Raw genomic sequence first — 16,309 nt, forward strand, 5'->3', positions numbered from 1 at the left:
GGATAGGCTAAGTACTTGATTTAATGTGGTAGCAGTTGAATGGAGAGGAAAGGGCAGATTTTAGCAATGTTGTGAAGGCTGAACTGGCAGGATTTAGTGATAGATTGAATATGTGGGTTGAATAAGAGAGAGGGGTCAAGGATAATGCCAAGGTTATTGGCTTGTGAGGCAGGAAGGATGGTAGTTTTGTCTACAGTGATGGGAAAGACAGGGGAAGGCATAGTTTGGATGGGAAAATGAGGAGTTCTGTTTGGGACATGTTATGTTTGAGGTGAAGGCAGGGCATCCAAGTAAAGATGTCTTGAGGGCAGGAGGAAATGCAAGACTGCCGAAAGGGAAAGAGATCGGGATGGAGATGTAGATTTGAGAATCATCCACAATGAAGTGGTAGTTGAAGAAATGAGCTGGGGTCGAGCAGGAGGTCGGTGGAGTTGAGGAGCGATAGAAAGCGGACAGCGGAAGACTCATTTGGAACACATATGTGTCAAGGATCAACATAGGGATAGAGAAAGAGAGAAGTTGTTGCCTGTGCACTCAGGTGCACTTAAGCGCTCAAGCACCCTTTAAGCACTTTGTTAATTCAATCGTATTTATTGAGGCAGGAAGGATGGTAGTTTTGTCTACAGTGATGGGAAAGACAGGGGAAGGCATAGTTTGGATGGGAAAATGAGGAGTTCTGTTTGGGACATGTTATGTTTGAGGTGAAGGCAGGGTATCCAAGTAAAGATGTCTTGAGGGCAGGAGGAAATGCAAGACTGCCGAAAGGGAAAGAGATCGGGATGGAGATGTAGATTTGAGAATCATCCACAATGAAGTGGTAGTTGAAGAAATGAGAGCCAATGAGTTCTCCAAGGGAAGGGATGTAGTTGGAGAATAGAAGTGGACCCAGAACTGAGGGACTCCCATGGTTAGAAGATGGGAGGCAGAGGAGGAGCCCACGAAAGAGACTGAGAATGAGTTACCAGAGAGATAGGAAGAGAACAAGGAGAAGGCAGTGTCAGAGAAGCCGAGGCTGGGTAATGTTTGCAGGAGAAGGGGGTGGTTAACAGTGCTGAAGGCAGCTGAGAGGCCAAAGAGGATAAGAATGGAGGAAAGACCATTGGATTTGGCAAGAAGGAGATCATGTGTGACCTATGAGAGAGTAGTTTCTTTGGACTGAAGGGGACGTAACCCAGATTGGAGGGGGTCAAGGAGAGAATTGGAGGAGAGGAACCTGAGACAGTGGGTGCAGACAACTTGCTTAAGGAGTTTGGAGAAGAATGGTAGGAGGGAGGTGGGGTAACAACTGGAGGGAGCCATGGGATCAAAGGAGGGATTTTTTTTAAGATTGGGGAGACACGGGCATGTTTGAAAGCAGTGGGGAAGAAGGCACTGGAGAGCAAGTAGTTGAAGATAGTGGTCTGGGAGGGAAGAAAGGAGGGAGCAAATGTTTTCATAAGGTATGAAGGAATGGGGTTAGATGCACAAGTGGAGGGGGTGTATTTTGAGAGAAGACAGGAGATCTCCTCTTGAGATACTGCTGGGAAAGATGGGAGAGTTGAAGGAGGGGCAGGAGGAGGGAGAAACTGATGAAGAGCAGGGAAGATTTTAGGGAGATCATGCCTGATAGTTTCAATTTTCTCAATAAAATAGGTAGCCAGGTCACTGGGGCAAGAAATGGGGGAGGTGGCGTGAGGGAGGTTTTGAGGAGGGAGTTAAACATCTAGAACAACTGGTGAGGACAATGGACATGGGTGTCAATAAAGATGGAGAAATAATTTTGCTGGGCAGACAGGGCAGAGGTAAAGTACGCAAGGATAAACTTAAAGGTGACATGGTCAGTTTGATATTTCAATTTCGCCAGCGGAGCTCTGCAACTCATGTACAGGAGCAAAGGAAGCAGACTGTGGAAGTGATCCAGGACTGTGGGTTAGTTGTATGAGATCCTCAAAGGGATGGGGGGAGAGTTGAGTTCAGTAGAGAGGGTGGTCATCAAGGGAAGGTAGTTTGGCTATGGAAGCTAAATGGAGCATGATGACTTGAGAAAATCGGATGGGGTCAAAAGATCACAAGTCTCAGTGTTGGAACAGCACAGATCTGTGGGGAGGAGGCATGTGAGAGAGAAAGCAGATGAGGAGGTTGTGGTCAGATAGAGGGATTTCAGTATTGGTGAGGGTAGAGATTGTACAGTGACAATGAGTGTGCGTCCAAGTTGGCGAGTGGTCGAGCTGGGGTTGAGCAGGAGGTCGGTGGAGTTGAGGAGCGATAGAAAGCGGACAGCGGAAGACTCATTTGGAACACATATGTGTCAAGGATCAACGTAGGGATAGAGAAAGAGAGAAGTTGTTGCCTGTGCACTCAGGTGCACTTAAGCGCTCAAGCACCCTTTAAGCACTTTGTTAATTCAATCGTATTTATTGAGCACTTACTGGGTGCAGAGCACTGTACTAAGCACTTGCAGTGTACATTTTGGCAACAGATAGAAACAATCCCTGCCCAACAACGGACTCACACCCCATCCCCAGCCCCACATATCCTTACACTCTGCCATTTCCCCTATCTGTAATTTATTTTAATCTCTATCACCCCCTCTAGACTTCTAAACTCTTTGTGAGCAGGGATCATGTCTACCAACTCTGTTCTATTGTACTCTCCCAAGTGCTTGGTTCACTGCTCTGCACATGGAAAGTGCTCAAAAATATCATTGATCAGTTCAGTTAGAAAGTGAGCTCCGGAAGAATAAGGGGTCTGAGCTGAGGAGTAGTAGGACATAGAGAGCCGCTATGTAGGCTTGTAGCCAGTGATGAGGAGATTCTGCTTGGTTGGAAGGGAGATAGGTAACCATTGGACATTTTGGAGGAATGGAGAGATGTGTGCCAAATGACACTTCAAGAACAAGATCCGTGTGAAGGATAGATTGGAAGAGGAGAGGGTGGAGGCAGGAAGACCAGTGAACAAGCTGATAATATGAGCCAACATCACGTACATAGCCTGTGCCTCAGTTAGATTGATTCCCTGGTTATTAGGTTTTCAAAGTGAGATCCTGCAAAGTAAGCGTTTGATGGTCACTACAAGCATGATATCTTGTCTGCTGTCTTTCAGAGCCTGCCACTGAGCACATGGAAAGCCAGGTGAGAGCATGGATGACTCACTGAAACCATCTCCAATACCGCAAAAACAAATCATGTGCACACCCTGCTGGCAATAGGATGTAACTCCTCTAGGGATCTGAGTGCCCCTTGGTTTTATGAGCAGCCAAAGGGTAGTGTTCCCTCCTAACCCGCCCACCCCTCCCAACCTGCTTATGGTTTACAGAAGGGGTAAGCACTCCACTCTGTGGCATCCGGTGACATCCTGGACTTGTTAGAAATCTGTGATCGCCGAGATTCATGCTAAAGATTTAACTGCCTGTTTGGCATATGATCCATTGGTCAGAAACACTGTTAGGCATATACGAGGCTAGTTTCAGTTCCGGTATATCTCTACCTCAAGGGACTACTGGTTCTAAGCTTGACACGGTAAGTACAATTATTGATTTTGTGTTGTTTTGGTGACAACCACAAAATCAATAATTTGTTCACTGGTTACCTTCCAGGTCTTTATTCTGGATTGGGTGGAATCAAAGAACCCCCAGTGGCCTGATTATCACAATAGTCAGATTGTATGCAGGGATATTTCTGCTTTCTGTTTGTAGCAATGCCCAGAATGCCTCACCATGTCAGTAGTACTGTAGTCATCATGTGGGGATAGCTTTTTCTTGTTAGTTAATCATATATATTGAGTGCTTACTGTGCTCAGGAAACTGTACTAAGTGCTTGGGAGAGCACAGCAATGTAACAGACATTCCCTGTCCACGATGATCTTTCAGTCTAGGCTGGAGAAAAGCCTCATGAAGAAAGAAAGACACACAGTTCAAGACCTACCTTGGAAGCCTTTCAACTGAACTCAGCAAGTTCAAAATTCAGAGCAGAAAACTGGGCCTGATCAGATTTGGGGGTGAGCACAATAATCGTGTCCTGTGTGTGGAATGGACGAGGTCAACTGGTCTTCCACAGTGCTTTGTACCTTTCAGGGTATCTCCTTCAAAGTTGTAATTAGAGGAAGGTAGATCACGGGGTTCAGCTCTCGGGGTATCTTTCTCTCTCATCTGACAATTTCGGGTAAAATTTCTTTGGCCCAGGGTTTTAAAAAAACACATTGTTCAAAGCTGCCACATCTCATGCTCTGACACTTCCCTGGAATGGGATCTGATGTTACCACTCTAGACCGATTAGTTGGGAGTCTGATACTGCATGGCAACTGATAGACTCAAGATAATGGGAATTAAGGCAGGACTTAGGTGACTGCAAAAGTACCTGGGAAGTAAAATTCCTGAAGAGTAGTTGGCAGAATGAGGAATGAGGAAATATGCATACACACACGCACACATACTTAAATGTGTATGTTGTATATATCAATACAAATAAATATAGAATATACATCTATCATATGTAGTGTACCTATATATGAATATATATATAAATAATACAATTTTGGTTGTAGCTCTAACATTTCAAAGAAAAAAAATTAGATTTAAAGGGTTGACAGAGTTAATTTGCCATTAAACATCACAACATACAACATTCAGACAAGAAGGGAATGAATCAGCAATTACATTTCCCCATATTCAAGGGTTCTTCTTGCTCCAATTACTGTTCTATGTCTGCCTTCCTATTAGAGTGTAAGCTCCTCTTGGGCAGCAAATGTGCTCTTGATACACTGTCTAACTCTCTAAATCAATCATTCAATTAATGTTATTTACTGAGCACTTAATGCGTACAGAGGAGTGTATTAAGAACTTGGGAGAGTACAATACAACAGTCAGTAGAAACATTCCCTGCACACAAGGACTTGTGTCACACTCAATAGGTGCTCAATAAATATAAATGATGTACTGATTTCCTTGACTTTAGTTAGAGCTGCAGAAAGCTCCCTCTAACCTTCCTCCTAAAAACAGGCGACATTCCATGTTCCCTGTCAGTAGACAGGTTTGGTAAAGGAACATTTAAAGTGCTGTCCAATTGTCAGAAGAAGAATTCCCATTGTTCTGTGTGGACTTGTAATGAAGCTAAACTGCTTAGATTTATCACATTACCTGTCACACTTCAGATGACATGAACAGAAATTAAACCCTGGGAGAGATTGTAAAAGCAATTAAGCAGGCCTTACCTCAATTTCCTGGTAGGAGTTGTTGATCATGGCTATTAACATATTGAGAAGCACAACCACCATGGTAACGTTATAAACACCGTAGAGGACGTAGCCGATATTCTCAATGAACTTGTGATCATACTTCAGCACCACTGATATCACTTCAGACAAGCCAAATATTGACCAGAATAAGGTTTTAAAGCTCTCTTCTACCCTGTAAATTAAACAATCCTTTTATTATGGACATGGTCCAGAGTTAGTCATAAAAAATGGGAGTTCTGCCAAGGCAAATAAATTGCATCTCTGCTGCTTCCCTTTGATTGTATCATTCATCCCAGGGGACTCTTGGTGCCTATGTCCTGATCCGCTAAAGTATGTGACACCTTAAGAAAATAATAAAACAACTCTGGGTCATTTTAAGGGACAGCATCTGTTGTAATAATTTGTTATCTCTTTTCCTGGCTGCCATGCTATTTTATCTTGCCTTTTATTAAAAATCACAATTCAAAATGAATATCTGGTCATATCATTGAGCTTATAACCCTTCTGAGTACATCTCCAGCATGAAACATGATTCCCTTTATTCAAGAATACCCTGCTGGGCTCTTTAGTATTAATTCAATATAGGGACTGTGACATCAAGATGGGAAAGGAGAACCAACTCCAGGCACAGCAAAGAGCACCTATAGATAGCATAGGACTAAGTTTCAGGATTCAGGCTCATCTGTCTTTCAATCAATCAATCATACTGATTGACCATTTACTGTTTGCCTAGCACTGTACTAAGAACTTTTCAACAGATGATTCCATTTATGTCCAACTGCCTTGCTTTTCTCCTGATGTGGTCATGGTGATCGATCTCAGTTTTCACCTGGAATTCAGCACTGTTTGAGGCTTTGTTTGACTGTATCCTTACAATGCTAAGTCTGTCCTCCTGGCTTTTAATTTCCCAATTTTAACTCACCATACAGCAGCTATTTGGGTAGCCTTCTATTGCCATGTCCCACTCAGAGCAGTTATGTTGAAAAGAGCTTCAATCATAGAAAACTATCAATAAGCCAGTCAGAATTAAGGAGTGATATTGTGAAAGAGCATTCAAGAAGAGCATTATGACAAGAACTGGCTATACTAGGTTCTTATGGTTAAGAGGAATTAAATCTGCATTAGGAAGCTGAAAAGCTGTGAGAGTTTTCAAAAATTTAGGTTTAGATGGCAGAAAAGGTAAGCTAAAATCAATAAACCCCCTACCAGTCTTCCTTCCTCTCCCTCTGTGAGCAACCCTACCTGAAGGGCTCCGTACTCTGCAGTGACTCTCATTTTCAGTATTGGGGTATAAACGGTCATTTAAAGTGACAGAAAGTGGAGGAGAAAAGGACTGAGGTAAAGCCCTATCAGTGAAAGGGGAAGCAATTAGTTCAATTAAACAGGACCTACATGAAGCTCGGATATGTCAGGTCTTTACAAAACCTGAGCAGAAATACGTTTGATACCCAAAGCTGGATTTAGAGTAAGAGAAGAGAAATTATATGGAAAACTGTGCTGAGAGACTGAACTCCATTTCACCTCCTCTCTCTCTCTCTCTATATATATATAAATATATATATATGTGGAATGTGGTGTGAGCCAGATTTTTCTGCCATCTGCGGGAAGGATCACATTTGTGTGCTATAAAGTAGAAGGAGTTTTACTATTTTCCTGCTAGAGATTTAATGCATGTCTATAAAACTACATTACATTCTTCTCTCCAGAGCCACAATCAAATGGAGACTTTCAATGAAGGAAAGGGTCTCTGCAGGCTCTGGGCTCCTTAACTTTTATGGGTCTCTCTAGACTTCTTCTCCTCTTGTGGATCAGCATATATTTCCTATTAAATAATAGGTACTTTAAATCAACCTAGTCCTAGAACCTTGAGGGGCTTAATGGGGAAAGAGCCAATTAATAATAATAATAATGATAATAATAAAGATATTTGTTAAGCACTTACTATGTCCAAAGCATAGTACTAAGCACTGGGGAGATACAAAATAATCGGCTCCCACATGGGGTTCACGGTCTTAGTAGGAGGGAGAAAGGATATTGAATCTCCATTTTGCAGATGAAGAAACTGAGGCACAGAAAAGTTAAGTTACTTGCCCAAGATTATACAGCAAGTAAATGGCAGAGCCAGGATTAGAACCCAGGTCATCTGACTCTCAGGCCCGTGCTCTTTCCACTAGGCCATGTTACTTCTCCTTGTCTATGCAGAGAAATATTTTAATTTTTCCTGATATCCTAAATTCTCCTTGCAATGAGATTGTCTGACTCGTCAGCTTTCTTATCCTGACCCAAGGAAGAAACTTGGCAAGATGCAATGAAGGGTTTTTATAGTGCCTTAGATTGTCAGCCTCCTGAAGGCAGGGGCACGTCTTCCTTCTGTTGTATTCCCCCCATCATTTAGTAAAAGAGCTGTACATTTGGTGGCTCAGTAAATGCCATTGTTTGATTGACTGCTTTTCATCACTTCACCCAAACCTCTGGAGCCATCCACTCTGCAGGTGCTCACTAAATAGAGAATGACAATGACGGGGATGAAGATGACAGATGTAGAGTAGAACGGGATCACCACCCCATCGATTTCTCATCTTCCCTAACAAATGTTCCTTTCTCCTTAACTTTCTCATCATTATAGTTAATACTACCATCCTCCCTGTTTCTCAAGCCCACAACCTTGTCATTATTCTTGGTTCCACCCTCTCTTCCAACCCCCATATTTGGTCTGTCTCCAAATCCTTTCTGTTTTTTCCTTCACAGAATCCACTCCCTCGTCTTGATCCAAACTACCACCACCCTGGTCCCTCTGATCCAAACACTTGTCACATCCCAAATTGACTACTGCTTCAAACCTCCTTGCTGACCTTCCTGCCTCCTCAATCCAGTCCATACTTCACTCTGTTGTCCAGATCACTGTCCTCAGATGTCATTCTACATTCATCTATCCAGTTCTCAGAAACTTTCAGTGGTTTTCCTTTGATCCATGTATTAAATAGAAATTCCTCACCATCGGCTTTAAGGCACACAATTAGTTCTCTCCCCACTACCTATCCTCGTTCCTCTCCCAATACACCCCAGCCCACACTCTTTGCTCCTCTCCAGACAACCTTCTTACTGTGATTCATTCTCTTCTCTCTCACCAAAGACCTCTTGCTCATGCCCTTCCTCCTGCCTGGAACTTCATCCCTGATCACATCTGACAGATCACCCCATCTTCAGGGCCCTTTTGAAATCACATCTCCTCAAAGAGTTCTTCCCTGATGACTCGCACACCTTCCTAACCTATTTCCCAGCTGCCACTTCAGCACTTCTGCATCACTCAAGCACTTGGGTACTCATAGTACACAGCAAATACATAAGTACATATCTTTATAATCTACTGCTTCCCCTTATGATTATTATGGTACTTGTTAAGCACTTACTATATATCATGCACTGTTCTAAGTGTTGGGGTAGATACAAGTTAATCAGTCCCTGTTCCACATGGGACTCACAGTTAAATTTACCTTAATGTCTCTCTCCCCCACTGCATGGTAAGCTCCTTGGGGGCAGGGATCAAATCTAACACCTCTATTGTACTCCGTGCATAAGCGCTCAATAAATACTATTGATTGATTGCTCTCGTATTGCTTCCTTCTCCCTTTTAACTCTGCTGCCCCTAAACAGAGACAACCATACTGTTCAAATGCTACTCCCAGCCTCTCATGGGCTCTATCTTGTTCCTTCAAAATAGTTTGCGATTATCTAGTGAGTTGCAGCAAAAGCCTGAGGAGAGGAGATCATGGCTCATTGCTGCCCAGGGAAAGATGGAGGGACCAAAGTCAGGGGTCAGTAGGTCTGTGATCTAGTCCCGACTCTGATCGACTGGCTGTGTGGTCTTGGACCAGATGCTCAACTTCTCTGTGGCTCAATCTCTTCAGTAGAAAATGAGGAGTAACAGTAGTCATAATAATAGTATTTATTGAAGACCCATTTAGTGTGGGGAACTGCATTAGGCTCTTGGGAAGCACAGAATAATGAAGTGGCACATCTTGCCCACAAGGAGCTTATACTCTTTTGTGCGGTGATGGCAAATTAAAAAGGACAGTGATTGGGGCCTATGAGGAAAGACCTCACCTGCATCCACTATAGTAGCAATAGTAATCACATTTATTTAGTGCTTACTGTATGCAGAGCACTGTACTAAGCTCTGGGCGAGAATACCCAGGTGGAGCTTAAACACAGTCACTGTCCCTCAGGGGACTCGCAACTTAAGAATATCAAGAGTAATAGCAGCAATAACTGGAGCAAAGTAATAATAGCGTCTAAGCGCTTAGTATTTAGTTGCTCCACAGGGGCCCTTCTCCACTTGGGACAGGGAACTGGGCCTGCCAAAGAAAAGGAAAGAGTAACTATTAGCCACTACAGAACCACACAGTAAAGCAGTGTCTAGTGACTGCCATTTGAAAAAGAGAGCTGCCTCAGAACATCACATCTAAGTTTTGCAAGTTCCACTGCAGATATCCCCTTGAGTGAGACCCTATTGGGGCAGGCTATGCCCGACCGTGCCGGGCCTGTTCTCAACCAGTAAGGATGTACAAGGAGCTTAGGATGCTTTCCAGAGAATGGAACTGCAAACAAACATCCTGGTGTAACGTGATGTAGGTAAACCTTCGTATCTAGGCATCCGGTGGTTTGAATGAGAATCTTGGGAGCACGGTACTGTACTCTACACACAGATGTCAGTCATCCAGTGTTCCTGTAAGCTCCTGCTTATGTACAGTAAGTGCCCAGCCGAGCAGTCTGCACCAAGTCAGGGCTCGATAAATACAATGAGTGAATGAAAATTTCCAAGGAGGAGAGTTCACTCTGTATTTTAGCTGCCAGCAAGTTGGAATAAAATTATTCGACTCCTGTGTAACTCCTGAGTGTCAAAAGCATAGTTTGTGATCTACCCTTTGAGCAATAATAAAGCCAGTCACAGCCTAGGGACTCAAATGCCTTCTACCCTGCTATGGAAAACAGGAAAATTTAATTGTGACAAATACTGTGCAGACCTCTATTAAAACACATCCCCAGGTGACACAAAATGTTAAGAGATGGGTTTGCGCTGATAAGAAAATGTGAAATTAGCTTTATGAGGCAGGCTCAGTAGGGGAGGACAGTGTCATTCTAGTTGTGTGGAGCAGACGGGCTTTTTCCCCCAGATGGAAACGAAGTTGGGATGATGATGATGGTAATGACAATAGTAACAATAATAATAGTAATATTAATGATTGTTGTACTTAAGTGCTTACTATGTGCTTAGCACTGTGCTAAGCCCTGGGGTAGATACAAGACAATCAGGTCCCACATGAGGCTCACACTCTTAATAGGAGGGAGAACAGGTTCTGAATCCCCATTTTGCAGATGGCAAAACTGAGGCACAGAGAAGTTAAGTGACTTGCCCAAGGTCATGTAGCAAGTAAGTGGCAGAGCTGGAATTAGAACCTAGGTCTTTCGACTCCCAGGCCTGTGCTCTTTTGTCTAGGCTGATTCACTTCCCCACCCTGGGCAGGGCTGTATGGGCAAAAACAATATTACTTTTCCCAAACCCTAGAACCCAGGGAGTTCTGGTTGGCAGCAAAGCCTCCTGCTCCATTTCTGCCCACCATGAAAGGAATTTGGCACTTGATGCATGAGGTCGCAATTGTTCTGGATCACCTTGAGGTTAGGAGTTCACCCCGAGGACCTCTGACCTTTTTCTTCCCAGGTTGCTTCAGGCCTGACTGTCTGATTCGTCGTTGATGACCTCCTCTTACTGCTTCAAACCAGGAGAGGTATCAGGCTCTAACCTGATTTAGCAGAGGAAGCAAATAAAGCATTAGAGAGGGATGCAGGACTCTTCCAATTCCCCTTAATGGAACAGGCATTTAAAAAAAAAACTATGCTAGAGAGGAGCCATTTGGTAGTCTTGCCAACACTACTATGGGCACTGTGGGTGGGTTGACATTTCCCACCCTGAAAGCTTCAACACCTGAAGCTTTGGCCATCTCTCCCTCTCTCCCCTCACTGCCCTCCCCTCACTCCTCGGTACTGAGTGGCAGAGAGACAGAGGAATGCAAAGATCTAGGGACAGAAGAGCTGCCAATCTAGTCAGAGGCAATGAGCCCCGATATGAGGTCCAAAAGCCATGCAAGGAAGTGGTTCCAAGTTCGGTAAGTGCAGCAGGTTGATCAGAAAGCCATGCTGACACCATGGTTCCTGCATCAGTGCAGGGGCAAGACAGGGGGTTCCGATGGCTTCGGATCCACCCCTTTCTTCTCTCTGAGGTTTGAGCCAAACTTGTCTCTATCTATGGGGCAATTTCCTAGCTCCCATTCCTTCAGGCCCCTTGCTTGTTGATGGACTGTGATTCCTGTTTGTAAATAAAATCTGTCTACCTCCACCATTATACCATTTGTAAATAAAATCTGTCTACCTCCACCATTATACTATAAGCACCATGAGGCCAGGGAATGGGTGTATCTTGCTTCCGTTCGTCTCTCCCACATGCTCATTACAGTGCTTCGCCCTCAGTAGGGGCTCAATAAAAAGTGTATTCTTGGAGTTGCGATTTCCAGGGCCACGTTGTGCTGCGGCAAAGCCAGCCACAAACTGGCCCATCAGGGTGACTGCAAGGGCTGCTTCATGGAGGCAGCAGCAAAGAGTTTGATAGTAGGTTACGCAAGGGATGCACACATCCCACCAACAGAACTGAAATCAGGTCCCTGCCTATCTTCAAGGGAGCCCCAAACGCACTGGAGAATATCATCTTTATATTCATAGATTTTTTTTAATTAAAGAAAAAGACTCTTCTGGAGTGATGGGCAAACTCTAAAATCGTGTCCACAAGTAAAATGACATTATTGGCTAAGATCCCTTCATTCCCCCTTGCATTCCTGGCCTACTGACCCTTTCCTTATTCGGTGAGATCCTATTTATTCCTATCTTTCACAGTTCAGAAGCTGCTAACACAGATGGTAAGAACGAACATCCCTCTGTCTCTTCCTGTTTATGAACATGTCTTGAAACTCTGCTGCTTATCCCTCCCTGTAATTTATTTTCATGTCTGTCTCCTCAGCTATACTGTAATATCCTTGAGAGCAGGGATCAAGTCTCCTGACTTTGAGATACGCTCTTAACTGATTACTACACTGTTCTGCACAGAGTAAGTGCTCAACAAATATTATTGATTGATTGATTGTCAACAAATATGGACTCTTTGGGAATGGACTCCCTTTTCAAATGGCTCAGAAATTGGCATAAGGGGGCAGGGATGGAATTTTTTGTTTGATTTGATGGCACATTGCCTGTATCCCCGCAGCTCCTCGGGGGTGCAGAAGGGATGATTGTGCTGATCTTGTTCCTGGGAGAGGGGCCATGCACCCATACAGAGGCAGAAGGCAGAAGGGAAGGAAATTTGCATGACAAAAGAGGATGACACAGGGAAGAATCCCTGGGTGAGCCCCTCTCAGGATGCTTTCTTTTTTGTTTCCAGACTGGGGAGTTTTGATTCTGTTTTCAATTGCTAAAATCCACTGATTTATCAACAGAGCAATAAAACTCCCAACTCCTGAGGCCTGAATAGAGGCCTACTCCCAAACAAATGCTGCTACCTAGGCAGCTTATATTTAATGGTGCACCAATAGACAGAGAAGTAGAAAATAGAATTAAGTGATTTGCAGAATTTGGGGGAATGTGGCATCAGGTTTCTGACTGAATTGAAGATTGATAAAGATATACTAGTGTCCAATCTTGTATAAAGCAATGAGAACTGAACTCAGCAGAGAAGAAATGTACAACTCCTTGACCCATTTATCCAGGGTCAAACTCAAAAATAAAATAGCAACAAGGGGGTCCTGGGATGCAGTCAGCTCAGCAGCATCGAGGCAATTCTCATGGAAACACAGCTCCACTGGGTGGGTTGTGTGAAGAGAATGGCTTCTCCAGGCAGCTGCCAAGTGGCCAACTTAATGGCTCCATACAAAAGCCAGAAGGCTCAATGAAGAGACCTAGTGAAGCATGGTCTCGGGCAATGAGATGGAGCAGTGGACCACTGGGGAACCACTGGCAGATGGCCTCCAGGAGAGGAATTGCTCCCCTCAAGCAAAAGCTTGGGGAAGATCAGAATGTGAAGAGGCTGTGATACCCATGTGGGAGAGAGACTGTTTATCTGCTCCAGTGCTCAGTACAGTGCCTGGCTCATAGTAAGTGCTTAACAAGTACCACTAAAAAAAAAAAAAAGGCAGGCTACAAAACAAACTGGCAATTCAGTCAATCACCAAATCTTGTTGGTTTGAGCACTTGTCATATCTGGTTTTGACTACTGCATCCTTGCTGACCTCCCTGCTTTCAGCATCTTCCCTCTCCAGTTCATACTTCACTCCGCTGCCCAGATCATTTTTCTAAAACACCATTCTGTGAATGTCTCTCCATGCCTCGAAAATGTCAATGATTGCCTGTCCATGTCCACTTCAAAGAGAAACTCCTTATCAGTGGTTTCAAGACACTCAATCAGCGTGGCTCAGTGGAAAGAGCACAGGCTTGGAAGTCAGAGGTCATGGGTTTGAATCCCGATTCTGCCACTTGTCAGCTGTGTGACTGTGGGCAAGTCACTTCACTTCTCGGTGCCTCAGTGACCTCATCTGTAAAATGGGGATTAAGACTGTGAGCCTCATATGGGACAACCTGATTACCCTGTATACTCCAGCGCTTAGAACAGTGCTCTGCACATAGTAAGCGCTTAACAAATACCAACATTATTATTCCTACCTAACCGTGCTCACCTCCTACTACCACCCTGTCCACACACTTCGCTCTTCTAATGCCAACCTGCTCATTGTACCTCTACCTCATTTCTCTCACTGAGGACTGTGTGCTCTCCCCTACCCATTCCCTTTGGGCCTGAGGAGAGAGATGCTGCCAACAAGGTAGCTGCTCCTTCTGGTCCACATCCCTATGCAGCCTCCACACTCTGGGGCCAAAGCCCATTCTCTGGGTGGGGAGAGGGCAATGCCACATGTAAAGGAGGCATCCTGCTCCAAGAGGAACCTGGGAAGGGACAGAGGAGAGGGGATGAGTAATCCCCTCCCCATCATGTCTCTGGTTAATCTGTTGCTACTCCTCCGGACATCTTAGGGCTGGAGAGTTGGGCTCTGTCCAGCTCACTGGGGTCACAGTTAAGTGGAGAGTTTATTCCAGATCCCTCCCAACATAACTCTCAGCTCAGTTACATGCAGGGAGGGGTCTGGTGTGGGCCCTTCCAGAGCCCCAAGCTGCCCAGATAGACTGTGGCACATTTAGGGTGGGCAAAGGGATGCAAGTAGAATCTCACTTCCTCTCCTGTTCCCTGTTCTAGCAAAGTTGCCATCCTGGGTACTCTTACCCAGAGCTGTGCTAGCCCTAGACTGACATAATATGTTCATAACTGCTCACAAGGGTCCCACCTGGCATGATTGACCAAGCTGGCACCATAAGGGTCTCGAGCCCAAGCATGGGGACCCGATTCTGATCCCCAAGGTGGGGTTAAGAAGGCTGAAGTCAGCTTCAAGCATTGGAATCAACAGTCAGGATTCTCAATTTTCCATCCAAGGGAAATCCAAGCCCAGGACCTTTTTCTGTTGGACAAGTATCCAAAGCTCTTCCCACAAGACTTTGCCAGCAGATAAGTTCGAAAGGAAAATGTCAGTGTGTCTACCAAGAAGAGGAAGTAATTCCCTTTTGGCAGCATGGCCTATGGGGAAGGGACATGAGATTGGGAATGAGGAGCCCCAGGTTCTGGGTCTAACTCTGCGCAGGCCTGTTCTGTGACCTTGGACAAGTCATGTCACCTCTCTAGGCCTTAGTTTTTTCATCTGTAAAATGGAGATAAGACACCTGCTCTTCCTTACTCTTAGACTGTGAGCCCAGTGTAAGGCAGAGACTGTGGGCGATCTGATAATTCTGTCTTTATCAATCATAGGAATTTATTGAGTGCTTCCTATGTGCAGGGCACTGTACTGAGTGCTTGGGAGAGAACAACACAACAGAGTTGGTGTTTGGAGCACAGGAAGTGCAGAATTGATAGTCCATTACTCAGAAGGGCCCAGAAGGCCAGAATCAGGGCAGAGTCCACACCAAACCCAACAGCATAATGCCATCTTGTGCTGTCCAGGGGAGTCCCCTTTGCGGCTCCCGGCGAGTACTCACGTTGTGAATGCCGGGTTGTATTTTGCACCAAGGTAGTAGGAATACAAGTTGAACATCCCAATCATGAAGGCAACAAACACCATGATAAAAATGACCATGAACTTGAAGATATCTTTCACCGTTCTTCCCAAAGAAATTTGCAGAGGTCCAAAGCTCTCGTTGGCTGGAAGAATGTAAGCAATGCGGGAGAAGCTGAGTACCACAGCTATGGCATATAGTCCTTCTGATATGATTTGAGGGTCAGAGGGTAACCACTTGTTCCTGGCTAGAAGAAAATTATATATAGTGCCCGTTAGTGACAATGTCCTCGCCCCTGAGTTGGAAATTCATATTGACAAGATCAAGAAAGATTAGATCTGGCAGCACATAGACAATTTCCTATGACAAGAGCCTGGGGCCCTGAACACTTTCCCTTTAATATAACATAGGGTAAAGGCAGGGTAAGAAACACTCAGGAGAACAGGCAGGGGAGAAGAGCGGTGGTAAACCCATGGAGGGACCCTCCTCCTCCCAGCTAAGGAGAAAGCCCTTAATGTTAAGCCCTTAAGAAAGCCCTTGTTCCTTTCAAGCTTAAGTCTGCAGGGTCGTGTCATTCCACCAGAGGGCGCCTCTTCCCTCTCCAAGTCCAAGTCCGGAGTCCAATCATTCTCAAGGCGGAATCCACACTTCATGTCTTTTTAATTTCCCCACAAATTGATAGGTTGGAGAGAGGACTCAGAAACAGCAATCAGAGCAACAGGGAGATTCTAAAAATTCGACATTTTTCAAGCCGAGGAAAATGTGGATTCTTTGGCTTTGCCATGTGACTTTTTATTAAAGAGACCTAGGCTGTGGGAGTCTGGAGGTGTAAGGGAGTGAGTGGGTGGGGGACGAGCTGGGGAAGGGAGAAAGAAGAGTTGGAAACATCTTTAGTTCAGTTCAG

The 16,309-nt window shown here is 44.7% G+C and overlaps 1 protein-coding gene across 1 annotated transcript in view; it reads right to left on the reverse strand.

Moving 5' to 3' along the window:
* TRPC7 (transient receptor potential cation channel subfamily C member 7) overlaps positions 1 to 16,309 on the reverse strand; it is a 57,099-nt gene that overhangs the window by 14,968 nt on the left and 25,822 nt on the right. The window contains exons 4-5 of the mRNA XM_029051679.2: positions 15,388 to 15,652; positions 5,188 to 5,383 (exon numbers count right to left, since the gene is read on the reverse strand). Of these exons, the coding sequence (XP_028907512.2) occupies positions 5,188 to 5,383; positions 15,388 to 15,652 (461 nt within the window). The remainder of the gene's footprint in view (positions 1 to 5,187; positions 5,384 to 15,387; positions 15,653 to 16,309) is intronic.

The sequence above is a fragment of the Ornithorhynchus anatinus genome, chromosome X1, assembly GCF_004115215.2.
Source record: "Ornithorhynchus anatinus isolate Pmale09 chromosome X1, mOrnAna1.pri.v4, whole genome shotgun sequence".
Taxonomy (NCBI): Eukaryota; Metazoa; Chordata; class Mammalia; order Monotremata; family Ornithorhynchidae; genus Ornithorhynchus; species Ornithorhynchus anatinus.